This window comes from Phascolarctos cinereus, unplaced genomic scaffold (genome assembly GCF_003287225.1).
Source record: "Phascolarctos cinereus isolate Bilbo 61053 unplaced genomic scaffold, phaCin_HiC Scaffold_4;HRSCAF=312, whole genome shotgun sequence".
NCBI classification, from domain to species: Eukaryota; Metazoa; Chordata; class Mammalia; order Diprotodontia; family Phascolarctidae; genus Phascolarctos; species Phascolarctos cinereus.
In genome coordinates, this window is record NW_027555847.1 from 140,906,977 (window position 1) to 140,929,644 (window position 22,668).

The 22,668-nt window shown below is 42.2% G+C and overlaps 1 protein-coding gene across 6 annotated transcripts in view; it reads left to right on the top strand.

The window, feature by feature from the left end:
• ARHGAP17 (Rho GTPase activating protein 17) overlaps positions 1–17,605 on the top strand; it is a 129,036-nt gene extending 111,431 nt beyond the window's left edge. For 2 of the 6 annotated variants that reach the window (XM_020995433.2, XM_020995436.2), the window contains 3 exons: positions 3,585–3,754; positions 5,852–6,484; positions 16,057–17,605. In XM_020995433.2, the coding sequence (XP_020851092.1) occupies positions 3,585–3,754; positions 5,852–6,484; positions 16,057–16,187 (934 nt within the window). In that variant the 3' untranslated portion in view covers positions 16,188–17,605. Of the gene's footprint in view, positions 1–3,584; positions 3,755–5,851; positions 6,485–8,484; positions 8,509–10,690; positions 10,739–12,273; positions 12,336–14,713; positions 14,827–16,056 lie in introns of all 6 variants that reach the window. The other 4 variants (XR_002326287.2, XR_002326286.2, XM_020995435.2 and 1 more) reach the window with 4 other exon arrangements.
• The last annotated feature ends 5,063 nt before the right edge of the window (positions 17,606–22,668 follow it).

The window sequence follows — 22,668 nt, forward strand, 5'->3', positions numbered from 1 at the left end:
CAGGTCTCTTGCCTCCTAAGCCACTTTCACTATTACACAGCATCATTAATAGTTGTGTTAACTGGTATAAAATAAACATGTTTGGAATTTGAAACACGGTTATTCTTGGCAACGAAACTTGTAAAAAAAAATTTTGGTTGATGATGCTTTTCAGATTAAGCATTCCCCATTAATAGCTCATCATGAATGAGCTATAAGAGCTTTAAGAGAAAAAATAGTGTTGTTGAGGTTTATGCTTCATTTACATAAATTCAGTTCTGAGAATTGATTTCTGCACAAATGCCCCCTTAGGATAACTGGTGTAATACCAAGGATAATTGATAGCATAAAGGTTAGTAGCCCAGAAAGGTCCCAGATTGCTTAGAGAGGCTATAGGGGAAAAGTAGCCAACCATGAATCAGGACACCCAGATCTGCTGTCAGCTGAATCACTAGCTTGTGTTACCCAGGGCAAGGCATGTCACTGTCACTGTCCTGAGTCTGTTTCTTGAGAGGTTAAATGGTAGGGTTAATCTACACCGTGCCTCCCTCATGGGATTGTTGTGGGGATCTGGTGAGATGAGGTAGGGGCAAGCGTGGCAGAGGGTCATAGAGTAAGAGTCTGGATGGACCCTTGAGTATATCCAGTCCATTCCTCTCATTTTTCAGATGAGGAGTGGGCCTGGCAAGGTCATGCCTGCCCCACAGTCTCACACACACAGGTACAGAGTGCAGTAGTGGTTCTCTGACTCCAAACCTGCTGGTCTTTTTTTCCCTGGTATACCTGATACTGATATGAGGAATTACTATTTAAATATGCATCTTACTGCTGGTTTACAGTGAAAATGTTTAAAATACCAAAATGTTGCGTTTATCTAATGGCATTTTCTCAGTCCTCATCCTCTTGACCTTCCTACCACGTTTGGCACAGTCGACCACCTTCACAGCTCTGTCTTGTTTCTGCTGCAGCCTGTTTGACCCCTTGTTCTCGGCCTCCTCCACTGGATCTTCATGCAGCCATAGCCCAAGGGTCTGTGCTGTGCCCTCTTCTCTTTCTGAGCTCTCTTACTTGGTGGTCTCTTCCACTGCCATGGGTTTAATTGTGATGTCTCTGTCAATGACTTCCCAGATTTATATAGCCCACCCTGGTTTCTCTGCTGAGCTTCTATCCTGAATTACCAATTGCTTATTGGGCCTTTCAAAGGGGATATGCCAGAGACATCTGAAATCTAACCTATCCATAACAGAATTTGTGATCTTCATCCCCAAATCCATCCTTCCTCTGAAGTTCTCTCTCTCTGTCTGGTGTATCATCATCCTTCTCGCTACCTGAGTGTCATCCTTGACTCTTCACTTTTGCTCACCCCATGTATCCAGTCAGTCACCAGATTTACATTTTTATCGTCACATCTCGGCTCTCTCTACTCACACAGCTACCACCTCCTGATGCAGACCCTCAGCACCTCTTTCCCAGACTATTTCAGCAGACTCCTGATTGGTCTCCCTGCCTTAAGTCTCCTCCCATTCAAATCTATCCTCCACAACGTTGTTAAAAATTGAGATCTGATTGTCTGTCTCTGTTTCTCTTTGTGTCTCTGGCTGGCTGTTTCTCTGTCCCACACACTCTTCATTATACTCCTAGTGACTCCATTTCCAAATATAAACTTCCCTGTTTGACATTCCAAGCTCTTCACATCTTCAAAACCTGTCCAAGTTCTGTCTTTTTTTTTTTTATTCTTCCCTCCCCCACAACCTTAGATCCCTATACATGCTACAGTACAGCACACATATTCAGTGTGTCCCTCACACATTGTTCTCTCTCCCTATTCCTTTACACTGCCTGTCTCCCAGGCCAGGAGTGCGCTCCCCCTTCACCCCTGCCTCCTGGTTTCCTTAAAGATTCAGTGAAAGTACCATCTTTTGGACAAGAGACCTTTCTTGGTTCCCTCTAAAACTACCTTCTGTCTGCTTCATATAGATCTGGTATTACTTATTTACATCCATGTTGTCTCCCTCATTAGAAGGTGAATTCCCTGGGGGCAGGCACTGTTTTGCTTTTGTCTTTGTATCCTCAGTACTCAGCATGCTTATTTGTTGCTTTATCATTATCATGGTATTATTATCACTGTTAACACCAATAGAAAATCTCCCTTATTTACCATTCTTATTAATACCATTGCTGTTAATATAATGGACATCTTGGTATTTATTTTCCATGTAAACCATCAATAATATGTATATTAATATTATTACCAACAGTCACTGACTAGCACTTTATGGTCACAAAAAAGTACTTTTGCCTCTCCTGTTTTATATAATCTTCACAACCACACTGTAAGGAACATAGTGTAGAAGTTGCTTCTTCCAGCTTTCAGATGAGCCCTCTGAAGCCCAAAGAAGCAATAATAGTGTCTCAGGGTTACATGGCTGCTAATAAGTAGTCAAGCTCTGCCTTAAATCTAGGGCTTCTTGCTCCTGGTCCGGTGTTCTTTCTGTTATTGAGCTTGTGCAGTACGTGTGTGAAAAGAAATGTCCTCCAGTTTCAGGTCGGACAGAATCATTCCCTTGTTCTCTGTATCCCACAGAGAGGAGGCTGACTTGGTAGGAGAGTAGGCCACATGTCAGTCTCAGCTGTTCTTTTAAGGTACCCAGCAGTGTGTGGGCTAGTGAGGTCAGATTCCTATCCATTCTCCAGATACCAAATTCTGATGCCTTGTGAAGCCATGGATTCCTCTTGTAAAATTTCTTGAAGTTCAAATTAGTTTTTAGAGGGAGACGCTGATTTCAGTTTTATATTAATGTTTGAGGCATCTTGATTGTTAATTATGTATGCCTCACATAACCAGTGGTATAAGCACAAGGCTTAGCACATAGAGGTGCTCAGTAAATTTTTGTTAATTTTTTTTTAACTGAAGAAGAATTGGTAAATGCAGACATATTTTCACTTACTCTCATGTTCTTATATTCCAAGGCAGCAATTAATTTTGACAAAAGTGTAAACAAAATCTAAATCATTGATTTGCTAATTGTTCTTCCACGATATGACTATTTCTGTAGGTATTCTGTACAGATTTGCAAATGTCATTCACATTTGTTATTATCCTACCTATAAAAATGTATTCTGACCTTATAACTAACTAGTTTCATACACTACATAACCAGATCACATTAGTGTGGATGCTAAGGTTTTTCCTAAATTCTTTAATTGCCCTTGAATTGAATATATTAAATAGAGCTTAAAATAAGTAGGTCATCAGCTGTTACTAAGAAGTGCTTCTTTGTTAAATGGAGATGATCATGGAAATGGGATTTGACCTTAGGGTTTTTAGTAGCTGCAGTAAGTCTAAGAGAACCAGTTAAGTCTTGTGTGCAAAAACATGATATGTCAAAACACCACACTTTAATGCATACACATTGGAATTTTTAAATGTTACACTTTATATGCATTATTTAAAATTTCCTTGTGTTAGTCTGTTTTGATAAAAGCTCTCTGGTTGGAATAAGCCATTAAAAACTTTATATTTTTCATTCTATCTCTGCTTAATGTTTTGTTGTTTGTTTTTAGAGAATATCTTCTTTTCTTCTAATGTGACTTTGCTTCCCCAGCCCTCCTAAACCCAAGGAGTCAGTGACTACAACGACTGCGGCACCTGTGAGAAATGGGAGTCACGTAACGACAGGGCAGAACCAAGCCCAGCCAGCTAGTGGCTCTAATCAACTATCAGTTGGTCCAACTCAAAATTCAGCCGGCCCCAGCCCTCATTGCCTGCGCCGAGGTAATGGTACTTTTCAGTTTGTGCTTTTGATGGGGGGAGGATGAGGAAAAGGAATAAAGCAGGGTGTATGAAGCAGGGGTTCAAGGCATAGTGCTTTGACAAAAACCCATCACTAGTACCTTGTCAGATGGCAAATGGAAGGATCATTCACAAGAAGGAAAGTTGGGGAATGAGGACCTAAAATAAAGTCAGGGTGGGAGGGTACTGTAGATGTCCTTCAAGGCTCAGTCTGGCCCTCCACCTCATTAGAGAGCTCAGCCACATTCCACTGTGGTCCATGGCTGCAAGTATATACCATCTCTGTCCCAAAAATTCACAAGTCTGATTCTGTAATTTGAACTATGAGCCTGCACTACAGTTCTTTATCCTTAGCTATCCCTAATACTCACTAGGTATTACCTAGTATGACCTCACCCACTAGGGTGTCCTTTGGCACCAGACCTTGAGAATGAGGTTTTCTTACGAGATAGAGTGTCATTTTCTGTTTGTCTTTCACACCATTTTGGTAATTCCCCAACATTTTGTTGGAATTTTTTCACAGCAGTACCTTGGGCAGTGGTCTTCAGAGAGCACTTTACAATTGATCTCAGGTCATTTTCTTTTATTGTAAAGTAGAACTTTAAGCACATCAGCTTCTAAAGCCTCCTTTACTTCTAAAGTTCTACGATTTTGTTAGTGTGGCTCCTACTTCATTGACTCAGATTCTAACCCAATTACAGCTTAGCGGACAGCATGTATGCCATGTTATGTTGCTCAGATTCACTGGGCTGGTGATTTTACCTAGTAATGTCCACACTTGGCTAGAGTAGTGCTCAGAAAACATTCAGTCAGCAACCAGGTCCCAGCCTTTCCAGCTCGGTGGGACCTTGCAGAGTTTGCATACCACTGTCATAGCCCTCAGGAGCCCAGGGTCACCTCCCCTTCCAGACAGAGCTTTGGAGGAAGCTTGAAGCATAGTTTAGAGTAATTTCCCCAAGGCCTGTTAGCTTATACTTGTTCCAGAGGAGAACAAGGAGAATATCATTACAAAAGCCATGGGGCAAGACACTTCCAAGAAATAGGGAGTCTGATTAGAGAGCTCAGGGAGGGTGAGGACTGAGAGGAGGGTGTTGGAGATTTGGCTTGAAGAAACTCTTGGGGCAGTTTAGAATATTATACTAGCAGGTAATTCACCATCAAGCTTTTGATTGCAGAGTTCAAGGTCTTTTCCACTTCTGCTTCATTTCAGCCTGTAAAAGCTCGTTTTGCTTTTTGTTGTTGTTACATCCATGATGGAGGTGGCTTTGGAAAAGCAGGATGGAGGGAGGGGTCTTTAAGTACAGGATTGCCGGTACTAATGGGTTGGGTTTTTGTTGTTGAAGGAACATTTCAAATAAAGGCTTCTTTGAATGCCTGTGCAATAAAGTGCTTGACTAGCTGGTGGCAACTCTGTTTAAAATTTTTTTTTTATTTTTCAGTTAACAAAAACCTATTTTCTTTTCCTCCCATCTGCTCCCCTTATTGAAAAATGAAGGGGGGGGGAAACCCTCATAACAAATACATACAGTCAACAAGACCAAAAAGCGTGTCTCACTGTAGATATGCTCATTACTTCCCTCTCAGGGGATGGGTGACGTTTTCTTCCTCACTGCTCTCATGGTTAATCACTGCTTTGATCACAGTCCATAAGTTGCTTGCTTTTATAGTGCTGTTAATGGTATAATTTTTTCTCCTGGTTTTGTTCCCCAACTGCATCATCTCTTGAAAATCTTCCCAGGTTTTTCAAAAAGCTGTCCTCTTCCTCATTTCAAATTGCACAAAAGCATTTCTTTACATTGTTCAGATATTCCCCAATTGACAGGTATGCCCTTAGTTTCTAGTTCTTTGTCACCACGAAAAAAAGCTGCAATAAATGTATCTGTATATATGGGTCCTTTTCCTTTCCCTTTGATCTCTTGAGAGTATTAATCTAATAGTGATTCACTGGGTCAAAGGGTATTCCCATTTTACTGACTTTAGGGACAATTGCACATTGATTTCCAGAATAGTTGCACTAATTTCACAACTCTTCTTATTAATGGGTGCTTTGGTGGGTTGTTTTTTTCCCTCCATATGCAGCTGTTAAGAAACCTGCTCCAGCCCCTCCCAAACCAGGAAATCCACCCCCTGGGCAGCCTGGGAGTCAGGGTTCTTCAGGAGCATCCCAGCAGCCTCCTTCCATCTCACCAAAGCCAACCGCTCGAAGTCCTTCTCCTCCAAATCACACAAACCAAGCACCAGGCCAGACCTCCGCTGCCCCCCAGCTCTCCGCACCCAGGAGGTACTCCAGTAGCCTCTCTCCAATACAGGCTCCAAACCACCCACCTCCACAGCCCCCAACTCAGGCTACGCCTCCACCTCAGACCAAGCTAAACAGTCCGGTGCCACCCCAGCCAGCGGCACCGGTCAGTGAGCACGGACTGGAGCAGCCAGCTCACAGCCCGCCCCCGACGCCAACCCCTCCTGGGACACCGCCTTTGGGAAAACAGGGTCCTGCTCTCCAGACATCTCAACCCCAAGCAGCAAGTAACCCAGAGATTTCTCAAGCCCAGCATTCACCTCCACACACTGGTACCTTACCGAGACCAAGACCAGTACCAAAGCCAAGGAACCGCCCTAGTATCCCCCCTCCTCCCCACCCTCCTGGAGCTCATTCAGCGGGAGATGGTGGCCTTGTCATCCCAACCCAGACGTCTTCCAAAATAGTCACTGGTAAGTAGCGAACCTCACTGGTGTTTTTCTCCTTTCTCTTTACGTTGGTTTGCAGACCAGGCCCAGGGGGTTAGTTCTGGATTTGTTGAGAGGCCAGGTGGGTGTTTCAGACCTGCCCTACATTTAAATGCAGATTAGGTAACTGCTTTTACAGGGAGATGATGGTAGCACATGCAGCATGGTTGTTCTGGCCGAAATACTTCATTTCCCTGTAAGAAGGATATACTTTCATTGAAACAGGAATATCTGTAGGTATTCCTCTTTGGAGGACCTTTAAAAAAATATTTAAATGAAAAAAAACCCCTTCCTTCTATATCCTGGTTCTATTTCAAAGTGCTGGTACCTTGTGCTTCAAGGGTAAAGTTGGTAAAGAGAGATTTTTCTCCCCACAGCAGTGGAAACCTATTGTACTGTAGTTGGTGATTATCACAGATTTACACGTACTCCCTGTAGGGCAGCACAGATTTTTTAATGTGTGAGCTATGAGATACCAAAGCAATATGCTACAGGCAACCTGGGATGCTATCTTCTTATTTTCTGTTCAGTTGGGAGCAGGTTCCAAATTGCTCTCCAGAAGAACTGGACCGGTTTTACAGTGTGTGAAGTCCACCTCAGCATGGCCATATTGGTGATTGTTCTTTTTGCTCCCAGCACCAAAAACCACCCTTCCTCTGCTAAGTCCTCTGAAACTTCGTTTGCACATAGTATATCAGAATGGAAAGCTAGCATGGTGAAGAAAGCATTTAGTAAGTACTCATAACATTTTAGAGCAGGGTAGAGATGGGTACAGAGGGCCCTGCAACATAGAATGTTAGAACTGAAAGGACCTTCTCGTTTAACAGGTGAGAAAATTGAGGCCCAGAAAAGTGAAACAACTCGCTGTGGTCACACAGCGGATTAGTAGAAGAGCTCAAACTAGAGCCCTTGTCTTCACCTCCCAGGCCATTACTTTTTTGTCTGTTCTATGCTGCCTCCAAGCAGCTGACCAATAAGTTTTTTATTGATTTGGTTGCTGATAACAGGATTAATTTACTTAAACAGCATGGTGTAATAGAAAGTCAGCCTTGGAGTTGTGAAGGGCAGGGTTCAAATCCTTCCTCTGTTTGCACTGTGACCTTAAGCAAGACAATCCCTAAGTGCCCCAGGAAACTAAAACTATAAGTCAGTTATTGATGAGTTTCTGATATGCACCAGTAGTAGGAGTTCCCTGTACTAGTGAAATCACAAATCTAGAGCCACTGGGTCCTCCCCATCCCCGCACCAAAAAAAAATTCAGACTGATGACAGTGTTTCATTTTAGGACACCTGTATTTAGCGTGTATGTGTGTGTACATATATATACACATATATACATATATACATATATATATACACATAAATATTATGTGTGTATACATGTATATGCATATACATAAATATTATGTGTGTATATTTATATATACACACATAGATCGTTAGTAAGCCTCAGACATTAATTACCTGCCCCATTCTCAGCACTGGACATTTTGTGGAAGTGGTAGACATGCCATTTTTGTTTGAAGCTGTGCTTTTAACTTTCTAGCTGAAAACTAGCCAATATCCATATTATTGTCTTATGCAAAGCCCCAAGGTATGGTGAAGCCTGTGGACCCCTCCTCTAACAAACATTTTTAAATGCATAAAGCTGGAAAGGACCTTTGAGATCTTCTAGGCCGTCTCTCTCATTTTATAGGTGAAAAAATCTAAGATCTAGAAGTCTGAACCCACATTTGGTTACTGCATTTGCTGAGCCACAGTTGCATAGGTAGAATGTAGAAACAAAATCCATGATGCCATTAATTGATTGCTTCATTAGAATTTGCATCTTTCACCAGCTTTTCAGGAGATGTATGCTTTTCTTTATAACGTACTAGTTTGGTTGTTAAATGATTGATTCCTTTTTGATGACGCTGTGCCTTTCTAGAAAGAAAGCCAGTTTGTTTGGAGATGTCTAATAGATGTACTTCCTAATGCCTTCACAGGTTGGGAAGATGGCCAGGACTGAGGTTTGTAACAACCAGAAATAGCCTGCATTGTAGCCCCTCATGCTCCTACTTAGCTGTGTTGCCTGTATATGTATTTTGCATATGTGCTTTTGACTCCATACTCACTGTTCCACTACTTGGTGCCATATTGTGGTTCTTTTGGTGCCATCCACCCCATGACCAGTAGGCATTGTTTCTGCATTTTACAGCAGGACAGTTGATAACAGTAGAGGTACCTAAGTAGCAGGAACAACAAAACCCAATTGGTTGAGAACTCATTTCACCATGAAGAAATATGACAGTGGTCTCTCTTGTTTTCTGTTAAACAAGCTCCAGCCAGCCCTTGCTGCATCTAGTTGTGATTTATGTGTTTCTGGCTCCCAGCTAAAAAGAATTTGGGTTCAATTAGCACAGGAAGCTGTGTTCTTTGCATCTCGAGCTTTTTACCTTCAATTTGTGTTAATTTGTGTTAACTGCATGGAACCTACCCATGTGCAGTTTGAATTGCTGAGGACCCAAAAAAATGCTCCCTGAAAGATTTCTAATAAATCCCTTGCTTTCTAAAATGCATGTTGGCATTTGCTTTCTTTTAAACCATGTGACCTTTGTGAAAAGTGTTATCTGGATCAGCTGAACTATTCCCAGAGGATCTGTCCATACTAGTTTCTGGGGGAAGGGTTTCCATTATGTCAGGGAATTGCTTTAATCAGCCTTATGCGAAAAATAGACCTCAAGTTGTGTGACTTTTGTACAAGCTCTCCTTAGCCAAAGGAAAAATAGCCTCCAGCCTTACATTGGTTTCTTGTACAAATCCCAGTGACCTTTTTTTTTTTTTAAAGGCCAGAGTGCAGCAGGGAGGGATACTGTCTCCCATCCAGCCCTTGACTGCCCCACCCTTATTGTCCCCAGTAGTTTGTGTAGGAGAAAGAAGGTTGTAGTTGTAGTCAGTGCAAAACCACCACCAACTTAGGGCATGGAAGCCATTTGTCAGTGTGAATTGGGCCCCTCAGAATCTTGTGGCTTGAGCTGCAAAGCACCAAAATGATGTACTTCTGTGTGAATGAAAATACAATGAAATGAGCCTGAATCAGACTGCATTTAATTCCATTGTTATGTAAGGTGTGTTTATGTTGGGTATTGCTTTACGTGATTCATTAAAATTATGCTTAATTTACTGAATATAATTTGTCAGATGATCTTTGGAAGCTTGTCAGACAGTAATTCTTTGAAGCAAGCCCCAAAATCCAGGAATTCCACATAACCTCATTGGCTTTGTATCACCGAATTAACATCGTTTTAGGAGTTCTTTCAAGGCCGTATTAGAGGCCATTTACCTGTGGTCATACAAGAAATACCAGTAGTATATAAATCATTCTTGTCATAAACATTCATAGGGTATTAGGATTCAAGGCTAGAAAGAATACTATAAGTCAGACATTCTTAAATTTTTTGTGTATCATGGACCCCCTTGACAGTTTGGTGAAGCCTGTGGACTCCTTTTTAAAAGCACAAAACAGAATGCATAGGATTACAAAGGAAGCCAATTATATTGAAATACATTTGTCAGTATATTTAAAAAAAAGAAATTCATGGACCCCCAAGTTAAGAACCCAGCTATGGATCACCTAATTAAGGTCTCCCATTTTACAGTTGACAGAATGTTCTTCGAAAGGTCAAGTACTGCATGGGTAATACTGGGTGACAGAGACTCAGACCCAGACCTTTGGATTCCAGATACAGTGATCTTTCCACTAGATCATGCTGCGTCTGGATATTTTTAAAAGTAGGCCGTTTTAGTCACTTTATGCACTCCCTGAAAGGGCCAGTGTTCCTGAATAATGTAGTCACTTAAGAAACTTGGGAGAAACATGTTCTTGAAAACAGTAGCACTGAATTTAAAGGCATTGAATTGAGACATTGAGAACAAAGAGGTGGGTTTCTGGTAAAACGGTAGCTGTCCCAGCAGACATCAACAATGGCCTTGCAGCAGATACGGTCCTAGTACCCAAGAATGGAAATTTTCTGTATATAAATGGGAACCATCTTTTAATTGTCCCTCAAGCAAAGCAGCCCTGAAAAAGATATTTCTTGCTTGAGTTTTTTGCCCTCTTGAGTAAGATGGCAGTGTAAGGCATAGTAATGTTGAAGTAATAGCTTATAGAAAAAGATTATTCTAATTGAACAATTTTATTAAATAATTTAGATGTATGACCTGCATTATTCAGTAGGAACTGAAATTGGAAGTTTAATGGTAAGGAAAAGGCATATGATTGGCCAGAATATTTTTTGCTAATTCACGATCATACTTGTGCACAAGTGCCTGTTACTAACTGGTTATCCTAACCCTGCTTGCCTGCATCCCCACTAATAGTGCATGACCTAAGAAGCAGTGGCTTTATTTCACGCTTGCCCTGAATTAATATGGATCCTAAATATGTTCACGGGTCTGTTAGCAGGTGTCCTGAGATTGGCCTTATTGCTTCTTTAGCCTCCAGACTGCCTTGTATTAGCTGCCATTTAACGGTAATCTATCCTAATAGCTACATTCAGCAGCCACATCTGGTCAGTGGTGTAGCTTGAGCTTCACAATTTCATGTGTTCATCTACCCACTAACATGCTGATCATAAAGAAAGTCTTTTGGAATGTAAACCTGTGGTAACACGACTACGCTGACAGGAGGGAGTAATAATACTCACACCCTGTATGACTGACTTGACAGTGATAATGATTCACATTTAAGGGATACTTTACATTTATCATCTCACTGGAGCCTCACCACATTCCTCTAAATATGTGCCCATTTTGCAGATGAAGACATGGTCACCACATTGGTCAGTAAAAGAGAACTGTCCATTTTGTTGAGTCCTACCCATCCCCCCAAAATTCTAAAGCCCAGCTTCTTGTAAATAGCCAGTGGGATAATACTTAATGTTAGCTGGCATTTGGATAGCACTGTGAGAATTGCACAACACTTGACATATTTTAACTTATTTGACCCTCACAACCCTGTGAGACAGGTGCTATGATTATTTCTGAGGCTCGCAGTGGGTGAGTGACGTGCCTGGAATCACACAGCGGGACGCAGGTTCTGCCACAGTGTCTCAGGTAGCATTTTGAACTCAGGTCTTCCTGACTCCCAAGTCCTGTGCTTGTGTCCTTTGGAGGCACAAAACCACAAGTTTATGGGGAAAGGCCATTCCCTTTGGCCATAGTTAAAGGAAATGTTTTTAGGGGTGAGTAGTCTACACAGTCACATGATCGTCTCCTTTTAGTCACTGTCATTTTAACTCTATGTCTCTAAATAAGTGGCTGCTGAATAGTGATCTGACTTTGTGAAGTATTAGACCTAAATCCAAGGGCCATTTTTCTCCATCTTTGGAGTGGTGAGTAACTATCTTCCATGTGTGTTAAGTGTCCTCTGATAATAGAGAATGGCCTTTCTAGGCTCTGATGCCTCTCTCCTTGAATGGAGAGAAGTGGTTGTAGAGGGGAGTGGTCTGAAATCAGTGACTAAACTCTTCCCATTCTGGAGCATCCAGCCAGTTGTTGAAATCCTTTTTATATGACCACCAGCAGAAGTGAGCTCCTGTGATTAGAAGTAAGCTTGTTTGAAGGGGTATTTCATTATTAGAATATGCATGCTGAAAAAGCCACTTTTTTTTTCTTTTTCTTTTTTTTTTTTGGTGGGGAGGGGGTAGAGGGGTGGAGAGTTGCTGGGCCCATCCTATGTTCAAAAGAGAGTTTTAAGAGGAAGGGGGAAGGGTGACATGCATTTCTCTTTCTAGAACAGCAGCTCTCTCCTGTCTCCCCACAGTATACTGAAGGAGGGGGAGAACGATCTCTTAAGGTAAAGTCCATCTCATTCGGGCAGGACCTGATGTTTATCCTCGGTGTGTCCACGTTTGCAGAGGCATCATCCTCACTTTCCCTATGTACACAAATATAAGGTGGCCTTTGGAAAGATAGCTCTGGTTGAGATGGAGATCTGCCCCTCCACCTCAGACCAATGAGAGGGGGCATTTAGGAGGCAAGGTGCCCCTGTCTGCCCACATGTTATTGGCAAAACCATTCACTGACGTTTCTGTGGAGCTTTAAGGTTCTTGTAGCAGTTTGTAAACATTATTCTATGTGACTCTTATAACAGCATTGCACGGTAGGTACTTCAGTGTCATCCCCTTTCCACAGAAGAGGAAATGGAATTTCAGAGAGGCTCAGTAATTTGCCCCCAGTCATGCAGCAGCTAGTGAACATCAGATAGATGCCGAACCCCAGGTGTTCCAGACTTTGAGCCCGGGATTGCGTACATTACGCTATTTATCCAATTTGACCCATGAGGAAAAATGGTGAGAGTAAGTTTGTTTACAGCTAAACATCTAATTGAATCAGTCAGTAGGAATGTATCTGGTAAAATAAATTATGGAACTTGGTGTTGGTTAAGTGCTTTGCACAGAGCATAAAGGCTATACCTGTGTTGACTTCAAGGTAGGTACTGTGTCAATCCCACAGGAAATGCTGGCAGTAATCAGACAGTTGTACCTTAGAGATCACATGGCCATTGATCTATAGCTAGAAGAGATCTCAGGGGCCATCTAGCCCAGTCCCCTTTAGCCCTCTTATTTTATAGATATGGAAACTGAGGCATAGAGAAAAGGGGGCCAAAGTTACCCAAAACGATTAAGTTTCTGTTAATAAAATAATTTTAAGTCATTAATTGTCTAGAAGTCCAGCAACCCAGAAATCAACAAAAAGTCTAGGACTCATCAAGATCTGAAGGCTTGGTGTTTAAAGATGATGTCGTAGAGAGGGGTTAGTTTGCAAACCATGGGAAATCAGTGTTCTTAGTAGCTAGAAGTTCAGGGATGTGAAGGCTGGAGGGAAGGGAGAAGAGACCGGTGAGAAGCAGCCGTGATGGGGGGAGGGAGGAGCTAAAGCCATAGCAGCAAGAGAGGATGATTGGCCAGGGGGGATCTGGGAGAAAGGAAAGCCTTGGCCCACTTTGTGGCCCCAGCAGTGCCTGCATGCTAGTGACTTTACAGGTTCTTCTCGGGGTCAGATGGGGGCCTGGACTTCTGAGCAGCAGACAACCTGGCTTTTGTAGTCACTGAATTGACCTCAGGTAATGTCTGTAGTGAAGATGGAGGGATCTTTATTATCCCAAAGCTTTTTTTGCACAGGATCATGGTGACCAGAATCACTCAGGACACCTTGAAGCAGAAAGTCCCCCATGGTCATTGATGATCACTTTCACCTTGTCCAAGGGATTAAGGTCAGAGGGGGGGAGTTTTCCTCAGCTTTGTACTGAGACTGTAGGACTGACTGCAACCATCTAACGTTCTTCCTTTGGAATGCCATCATACTTTCCACAAGCCTTTTGAGAGCAAAAATCTGCTCTAGAGTTTGAGAAGTCTCAGCATATGAACTAAATATGCATAGAAAAATTGCTCACCTTAGTCACATGTTCCTACTCTGTATGCTGTAACATGCAGGGCTCACTTTTCCTGAGGGCTCAAAGCCCTCTTCTCTTGCTTTCCCTCTTTTCTTCCCATGCTCACTAGTTTTTGTTTTTTTGGTTTTGTTTTATTTTTTTTTTTAGCACTTACTAAGTGACAGTTTATTTTGGTATACATTTTCATTTTGGTACTCATTTACTTCTATGAGGCTGACATGGCAGGTGATATTATCCACATTTTACAGATAGGGAAACTGAGGCTTAAGAAAGTGAAGTGACTTACCAGAAGTCATAGAGCTAGTAAGTAGTAGCAGAGTAGGGTTGAAAAACCCAGATTTACTAACTTGAGTGTATCTCTTTGCAAACACCCAAGACTTCTCAGCCCAGTGCAGCGCTGAAGGAGGGCTCCTGTAGGAGGCACTGCATAAACCAGCATACTGATAAATATCTGTTAATCTTAATGAAACATAATCACAGCTCAGCTCCTGCAGATCCAACCAGGCTGATAATCCCTTTTAGCTTAAGAAAGATACATTTAGGACAAATAAAAAGTACCCCTACTGATTGAGATACAGGATAGTGGATATATGGATCATGTTACCCTAAGAAGGTAAAACAGGAGCAAAAGATACAGCAAAAGTTGTAGTTGAATCTGTAGAGGACAAAGCTCTGTGGTTTAATAAGAGAAACTAGAACATTGTTAGCATTTCCTACACTTTGAAGGTAATGTGAAGAATTGTATTCTTCTATAACTCAACTCTTGCTGTCTTTTTCAGAGCTAAAATGAGCCTGACCCAGCATGGACCTCCTGATGTTCATACTGGGAAGTAAAGCACAGCTGCCTTTCCCTCCCACCGTTATACCTAGGTTCTATTCCCCATCTGCCCAAGTATGATGTGTTGCTGTCTTTTTTCTTATATCCTAATCATTTATTCATTGTTATTTTTAGCTAACATTTCCATAGCAATTTAAAACTGCCAAGGCACTTTACATATTATATACAGCCTCTCTTTATGGCAAGCTGAAAAAGTTATTTCCGTTTCACTGATGAGAAGTCGAGGCTTAGAAGGAGGTATTGGCATGGCCTTTGTCACGTGGCTGGCGAGTGACAGAGTTTGAGGCTCTGTTACCTTCATTCTAGTTCGATGTTTTTCCCACCCTGCCAAGCTTCTGATGGCAGTGGCACAAATACCATTATCTCCTTTATCGTTCGGGCCCCCAGCAGCAGACATTAGCCTGGTGGAGGTTTTGGAAAGATTTGTTAGGGGTTTAGTATATTTAGGGAGACGTTGTTTTTAGTAGGACTTATTCCTGGCACTAGTTAATGCCTTTGTACACTTTGGAAGACTGCAGCAGTTACATGCTATTGTCCTACCTCATAAAGGGACTTGTTTACGTTCTGCTAGCCCACCCCTTTTAACTGTTCAGAGCACCAAGTTCCAGTTTCCTTTGAGGAACTTCCATTTGACATCCTAGCCAGGTTTCTTCTGCCTGTTCCGGGGTAGCACAGCACTAATTTCAGTAGGGCAAGACTGTCTGTTCTCAGGGGACAGTTTCTGACAAGTGAAACCAACCTTTTTCTCTGGCAAAAGTTGCTGTAGAAAGCTTCTAATAGAGCAATTGGCAAGAAGGCTCCCTACTCCTATCATAACATTTATATCTGAGGACCAGTTTCTAAGGTTTTTTTCTTTCCCTTCACTACGAAGATCTGCTAGGCTGAGCAGAACTAAGGGAAAAAAATACCAGTGTTCGAATAGAGAACACCATAAGCACACCATGTGTGAAGTTTGTATGGTTCTTCACAGTGTTTTCCCATTACCTTTGCCCATGTGATCCTCACAACAGCTTGTCGGGCATTGAGGATAGAGATTTTTAGTTCCGTTCCACAGACTAGGAAACTAGACCTGGGGAGTGGTTTTAGTGGAGTGGAGTGTCACTAGGCTAGTTGATGCCTCCACCCCTCTGCTAGGAACCTGATTCCTGATTGCCCATCTGTTGGACAGGACAGCATGTGTGTACATGGATACAGTCTTAAGTAAACCATCCCCCTTGCGCTGTTCCTTAAGGGCCTGCCCTCTACAATTTATTGATGACATTGTTTTTTCCTGTTTCTATCCAGACTCCAATTCTAATGTTCCAGAACAGCTTCGCAACCTCTTTCCTGAAATCCACATGGAGCCAGTGAGCAAGGACCTGGCCAGCCGCCTATTGTTGGACATTGAGAATGATTCAGAGAGCACTGCTTTGTGAAGAAAACCCCTTGAGTGCTTTGACCCCTTTCCTTCCCTTTGAGTGGAGCAAGGAAAAATGAACGCCCTCTCCATCCAGACCAAACAGTGAAAAGCTTTTGGTGGAGATAACGGCCCTGCTATGCAGGGTTTTTCCTGCTGCGTAGCAAGAAGAGACAATGGGGCTTTCACTCAAAGCTAAAATGATCTGGGTCTTGCAGAAGTTGTATTTTCTTTAGTGGGAAGGGAAAAAAAAACACCAACAAAAAACAGGGCCAAAAGAATCTAGCTGCGGAAACTTACATAGGAAGCTTTACTTGCTGCTGTCAATACAGCCGTTCCAAATGAGTAAGAAACAATGCATTAACTATTTAATAAAACACACTAATTATGCAAGCCTCCTACTTCCTGCCCCTTGGGCTTCTGTTCCTGAACATTAGACCTCATGGTAGAGGAGCTGTCTGATAAGAAATGTTACTCTACCTGACTCACTGCAGAACGATTTTGTGCCCCCTGGCGGTGACTGCTGGATCTGTCACCATGTTAAACTGGATGTATCTAGTGCCTTTTGGGACCGTTGGACTGTAGAAAGACATGTACTGTTCCCTTTTTTTTTTTAACCATTTCATTGCTACTTGATAAGGACTGAACATTATTCTAGCCTCGTGGTTAATTTGAATTAACTGTACCCTTTGGTTTATATGAAACTCATATCTCAAGGCAGAATGTTGGGTGTGTTTGCTTTTGTTGAGTATCATTTACACATCATGGGATTTGGCATCTTAGAGAATCTTGAGTTCTTCTGGTTCTAAGTCACAGAATTCAAAACTTCTGTAATAAGAATAATAACAACTTACATTTACATAGCACTTGAAGGTTTGTAAAGCCCTGTAAGTACCTTCTCATAACTACCCTGAGAGGTAGGTGCTATCCCCATTTTACAGATGAGAAAGCCAAGACCAGTAGATGGTAAATGACTTGGCCCAGGTCATACAGCTAGTAAGTGGCTGAGGCAGGATTTGAATCCAGCTCTTTCTGACTCTTTAAGTCTAGCATGCTTTGTCCCTAACCATGCTGTTTCTTTCTTTATTACAATTTATAAGTTCCTAAAATTCATGTCCCTTTTCTATTCCCCCTGTCCAAAATAATAATAATAATGTCATTCATTTCTGTGACATTACAGTTCACATACATAATTTGCTCTTCAGCCCTCTGAGGTAGGTATTTGCAAGTATTATCTCCGTTTTATACTGAGGCCCAAAGAAGCAACCTGACTTGCCCAGTCCCACTGCTAGTAAGTGGCAGAGCTAGGATTTAAACCCAGATCTTTGACCAAAGTACGAAGTTCCTGTGACTTACACTCATTTCTGGAGAATGTATTGGTGAATATTCCCATTGACTATAGAATAAACAAAGGTTACTCTGCCTGCTGCTAATGAATGTTTGGTGCCTTCTTGGAGACGTGTAGCTCTTCCTCTACATCATTCCTACAGGTAGAAGTCTCAATACAAACTCTTAATAAGTACTTACTGCCTTTAAAAATGCTGCTACCTAGGCTAACCCTGAGGAGGGAGCTTGCACAATTACTGCTGGAGAAAAAAGGGTCATACTAGTCACTTGACCTAGTGTTCGGTGTTGTTGAGTCTTTTCAGTTGTGTCTGACTCTTTGTGACCCCATTTTTGGTGTTTTCTTTGAATAGTACAGTAGTTTGCCATGTCCTTCTCCAGCTAATTTTACAGCTGAGGAACTGAGGCAGACAGTATTAAGTGACTTGCCGGAGGTCACACAGCTACTAAGTGTCTGAGGCCGGATCTGAACTCATGAACATGAGTGTTCCTGATTCTAAGCCCAGTGCTCTATCTACTGTACCTCCTAGCTGCCCTGACCTAGTGTTTGCAGTGTGTTTATTTCTGCTGCTGCTGTGGAGAAAGTAGAACAAATTCTAATTTCCTAATTTCCCACAATTCACACTGCCTTATATACTTTGGAACATTTTCTCCTACCACTCCAAAAATTGGTGGTAATATTTTTCTATTCTCCATATATGTCAAACTTGAAAACTAAACAAACTAACATCCATTGCTAGACAACTAACAAATTATTGCCTTTCCCAAGGTAAAGCAGAGCTCTTGTACTGAATTGGCTGATTATGCTTTTCTGGTATAGGCTATAATCCAACTGAATCATTAGTTGATACACATGTATGTACATGTGTGTATGTACACATGTAACAGCCCTCATTTACTATACACATGTATCTATGTATAACGTAGAAACCTAGACAACCTTAATTACAGATATCAATACATTAAAGTGTTAACCCAAGGCCAAAACGAATTCAGAACTTCAAACATGCTATCTATAATGAAAATTCTAACACATTTTCATTCATTCATAAATACCAATAATATGCACAAATAACTGTCTTTAAAGTAAATATAGAAGTTATAATGGAAGCATACATTTAACCTAACATTTGCCAATTTGTTCTCCCTGTTGAAGGTAACAGTTGGTCTTATTTTATTCCAAATAAGATAATCTGGTTTCGTTAAAGTCAATAGTTCTTGGAAAGATACGGAAATTAACTTTCACAGGGAGCAAGGCTGAGTCAATACTCATGTATTATGTATTCAAGGTATGCAAGGCCACTTGATTACGCTTACATAAGATGTATAAACAGCCCTGATCCGTGAATTGCCACTGCCTACGTGTGAGTGGGAATGACATACAAATTGCATGAGCGGCAGCACGTTCTTGAGTGCTTTGAGCAAAATTATTTCCCATAAGCTAGACTATTCACCTTTTCATTCTTAGTCTGCCCCCACCCCAGCAATTTTAGGCATAAACATACTGGTGATTCTCCATCCCAAGACTAAGTATGCAACACACTTCCTCCTTGCAGACCCTTCTCTGAGTACCTGTGTTGTATGATTACTCAGTGTGATTAATATGTAGAAAGAGCAAAATTTGGAGTGCACACACAATTAATGGTGATGGAGTTTGTGGCCGGAATACAGAAGTAGCTACTGACATCTCCCCCTGTGGATAAACAGGGGGAGGTACTTTTCTTACTCTTCAGAATGCTAAAGTCATTTTCTTGCAGTATCTTCTATAGCAAGCTCATTTATATTATTTTATGCCTTAGTTTAACATGCTTTATGCATCCCCTCTCAAATGATGGCAAATAGTTTTTCTTATGAGAAGGGAGAGAAAAAGATGTGAAAGCAGCTGGTTAGTAGAGCCAGTTTTTGTCTTTTAAAATGCAAGCTCACTTCTTACTCATATTCACTTCCCCCCCCCCCACGTAGTATTCCTTACCCTCTCATTTGGTACTTTGTGCCACTTAATTCTGTGGAGAATGCATGGTGGCCAAAATGCAGAGCATGTGCTTTTTGGTCAGGCATGGCAGGCTGGTGGTCAGACAGAAATATCAGTAGCCTTTTGTGTGTGTCGGAATGTGGTTACCAGGTTGGCCATCAATGACAGTAGCCATAATTAGGCATGTCCACACTTGTAATCCCATCGGATTCTGTGGTCGTTCTGTGATAGCAACAAATTCTGTTATAGAATCAGCAGAATTTCAGAGTCGGAAGAGACATCAGAGATCACATATCCCTTCCCATCTCTGCTTGAACAGCTCCAGTAATAGCTCGCTACCTCTATGGAGCTATCCCATTTAATTTTTGGACATGACTGATTTGTTAGTCCTTTATTCCACTGACATGACATCAGTAACCCTGAACATGTATGTACACGTTTGTATATATGGCAAGAGAGGGAATAATCTATGAAACTGAAGAAAATTCCGCCAGTAGCCACCTCACCCTTCCCATCTCCCTGCGCCTTTTGATGGTAAAATATGCTGATATCTCCTCCCAGAGTAGTGAGGTTTGCCTCCCTAGTGGCCTCGAAGCAGAGATCGATCATTTGCTGAGGATATTGTAGACGGCTTGCTTAGATCAGCATTGAGTTAGATTGTGAGCTATGGTCTAGGTGACCGAGTTTCCTTCTGAATCTGAGATGTGTTACCTTCCCAGCACTCCATCCAGTTCAGAATACTAGTGAGGTAGTTACAATAACTTAGCAGGGATTCCGTGGCCTAAAATTACACATAGGTTGTTAGTGTCAGCAACTGGCCTGTGTCGCTAGAATAGGAAGAGCTGGTTTGAGGTGTGGATGCTCTCTCCAAAGGAATGTAATTACTGCCCAGTTCATCATATCCAGGTCAGCACGCACAGTAGGAGCGTGTTTATCCATCTGTATAATTCCTTTCATTTTCTTTAATGTTCTGATGTTTCGATGGAAACTCAGCTCTTTGGATTTTCCATCTCTCGAGGCATTTTGTAAAAGCCAAATCAGATATGAAGCTATGTGTATATATAAACTTTCTCTGTGGTAACCTTACAACCTGTTCTCTTAGTGAGAACAGAGTCTGGTAATAAAGCCTGTTTTGAAACCCTCCCAGAGCATTGTTGGAGTGTACACAGCAATTTGGAGTGCAGAGTAGGATTCTCCCAGAAGCACCATGTCCCAAGCAGATGCTTTAACAGCCACAAGAACTAGATCTCGATGAATCATGGTTAATCATACAGTAGAAACACTTTTAAATAAGGCGTACTCAGTTCTCTTTTAAATGGGGAAACAATTAATAGTAAATATCAGGGGAACTGAAAAGTTCCCTGAAGCAACTGCCTAGAGGAGATGCTGTCAGCTTGGGCTGTGCTACATTCATAGGAGCTTAAGATCGTGGCATCTTCGGATATCAAGGGATGTGAGGTCCGATGAAGAAATAGACCCAGGGGAGTAGAGTGACGTGCCTAGGGTCACACATGTAGTAGACAGCTCTGATTTGAGCCTGGGTCCTTTGATTTTAAATCCGGTTCCTTTTTCATTGGACCATGGTGGCTCTTGGAAGACTGGAACGTGTAAGCAAAGGAGAGATGAGAAAAATTGGAGCTGCTGGGAGAGAGGAATGGGGCAGCTAGTGAGCCCTGGAGACATTTAGATTGAGCCTTGTTGAGCACTTGGTAGATACATTGTATTACTATTTAAGGCTGCAAAATCTCTACCATCCCTCTCAGCTCTAATGCTATGATTTCAGGCTTCAGGAGGGAGTTGACAATCCCGCAGCACTGTTCCGTGTTTAAGCCCATGATGCAAGAGAGGAAAACCCCACCCAAAGCTACATGAGGTTAGGGAGATTTTCTAACTTAAGGGCCAAGGTGCTATTGAAGAACAAGACCCCACAGAAGCAGCCAGGGTTGGTACTGATTCCTGAGAACCAGCTGGTAAGTACTTTTTTTCCCACCTCCACCGACTTCATCTGCCCACCCCTATTTTATTATTGTTAGTAGTAATTTGTAGAATATTTGAGCATCTGCTGATAGCACTGAGTCATTGAATATAGCTGTTATTTCCTTCACACCCTCAACCCTAATTAGGTCTTCTAATTTTCAGGCTTAACAGCCATAGTTTCTTCAATTGACCTTTATAAGGCACTATCTCAGTTTTTTTTCACCATTCTGGTGGCCTTTCTCCAGAGGTGCTCTGTCTACAGAGCCCCTGCTTATTAACCCCCTGCAATGCTTTTCAGGTATGACTGTGACCATAGTGGGGCAACGCCGTGGGCAGCCAGACCCAGGAGAGGTCTGAGAGGGAAGTTAGATTGGGTTCACTCTCAGCCTGTGGAAAAAGGGCCTTTCAGAATATGCTCCCTCCAGGGCAGCTAGTGGCACAGTGGAGAGCTCCAGCCTGGAGTCAGGAGGACCCAAGTTCAAATCTGGCCACAGACACTTGACACTTACTAGTTGTATGACCCTGGGAAAGTCACTTAACCCCAACTGCCTCACCAAAAAGCCAACAAAAAAAAATGCTTCCTGCCCTGTCTACACCATAGCCTTACAAACCACAAGGAATGAAAAGGTTGAAAATTAAAGTCTGTTTCCTGATCACCAAGGGGATGGTGATCCCCTTCCATTCCATTATGCTGTAATCATAACCAGTGCCCTAGGTCTTTATCCTCATATTAAACAAGCGTTAACAAACAGCCTTAGCCTGGGAGTTCAGAAGTTTACCTGGTCTAGGAGGAAGTCAAAGAAGAACATGGCATGGAAGGCAAGATTGATAGATAGCAGGCTAGGATGTTTGGAGTTATCTTTGCTCCTGGTTGATGGCTACCATTATTTACCAAGTAGTTAAGTAGACACTTGGTCTAAAGGCTCTGCTATCCATTTTCCCCAGAAGCCAAGTGTTTGGGGGCCAGGACAGTGGCAATAGTGATAGGAGCGAGAGGCTCGAGAGCTCCCTGTTCCATTCTGCTGCTTTTTTGGGTTAGCCCGGGCCTTCAGCCTGGATATGTGCCATCTCAGCTGGCTGATAATCCTACTGTGCCCCTTCCAGTTACTCCCATCCAATTCCAACAAGACCCCTGGGAACCAGGCCTTTGGAATGGTAACCATGAGAAGATGAGCCAGCCATTGGGTTGGTTTTCCATGGAAAATCT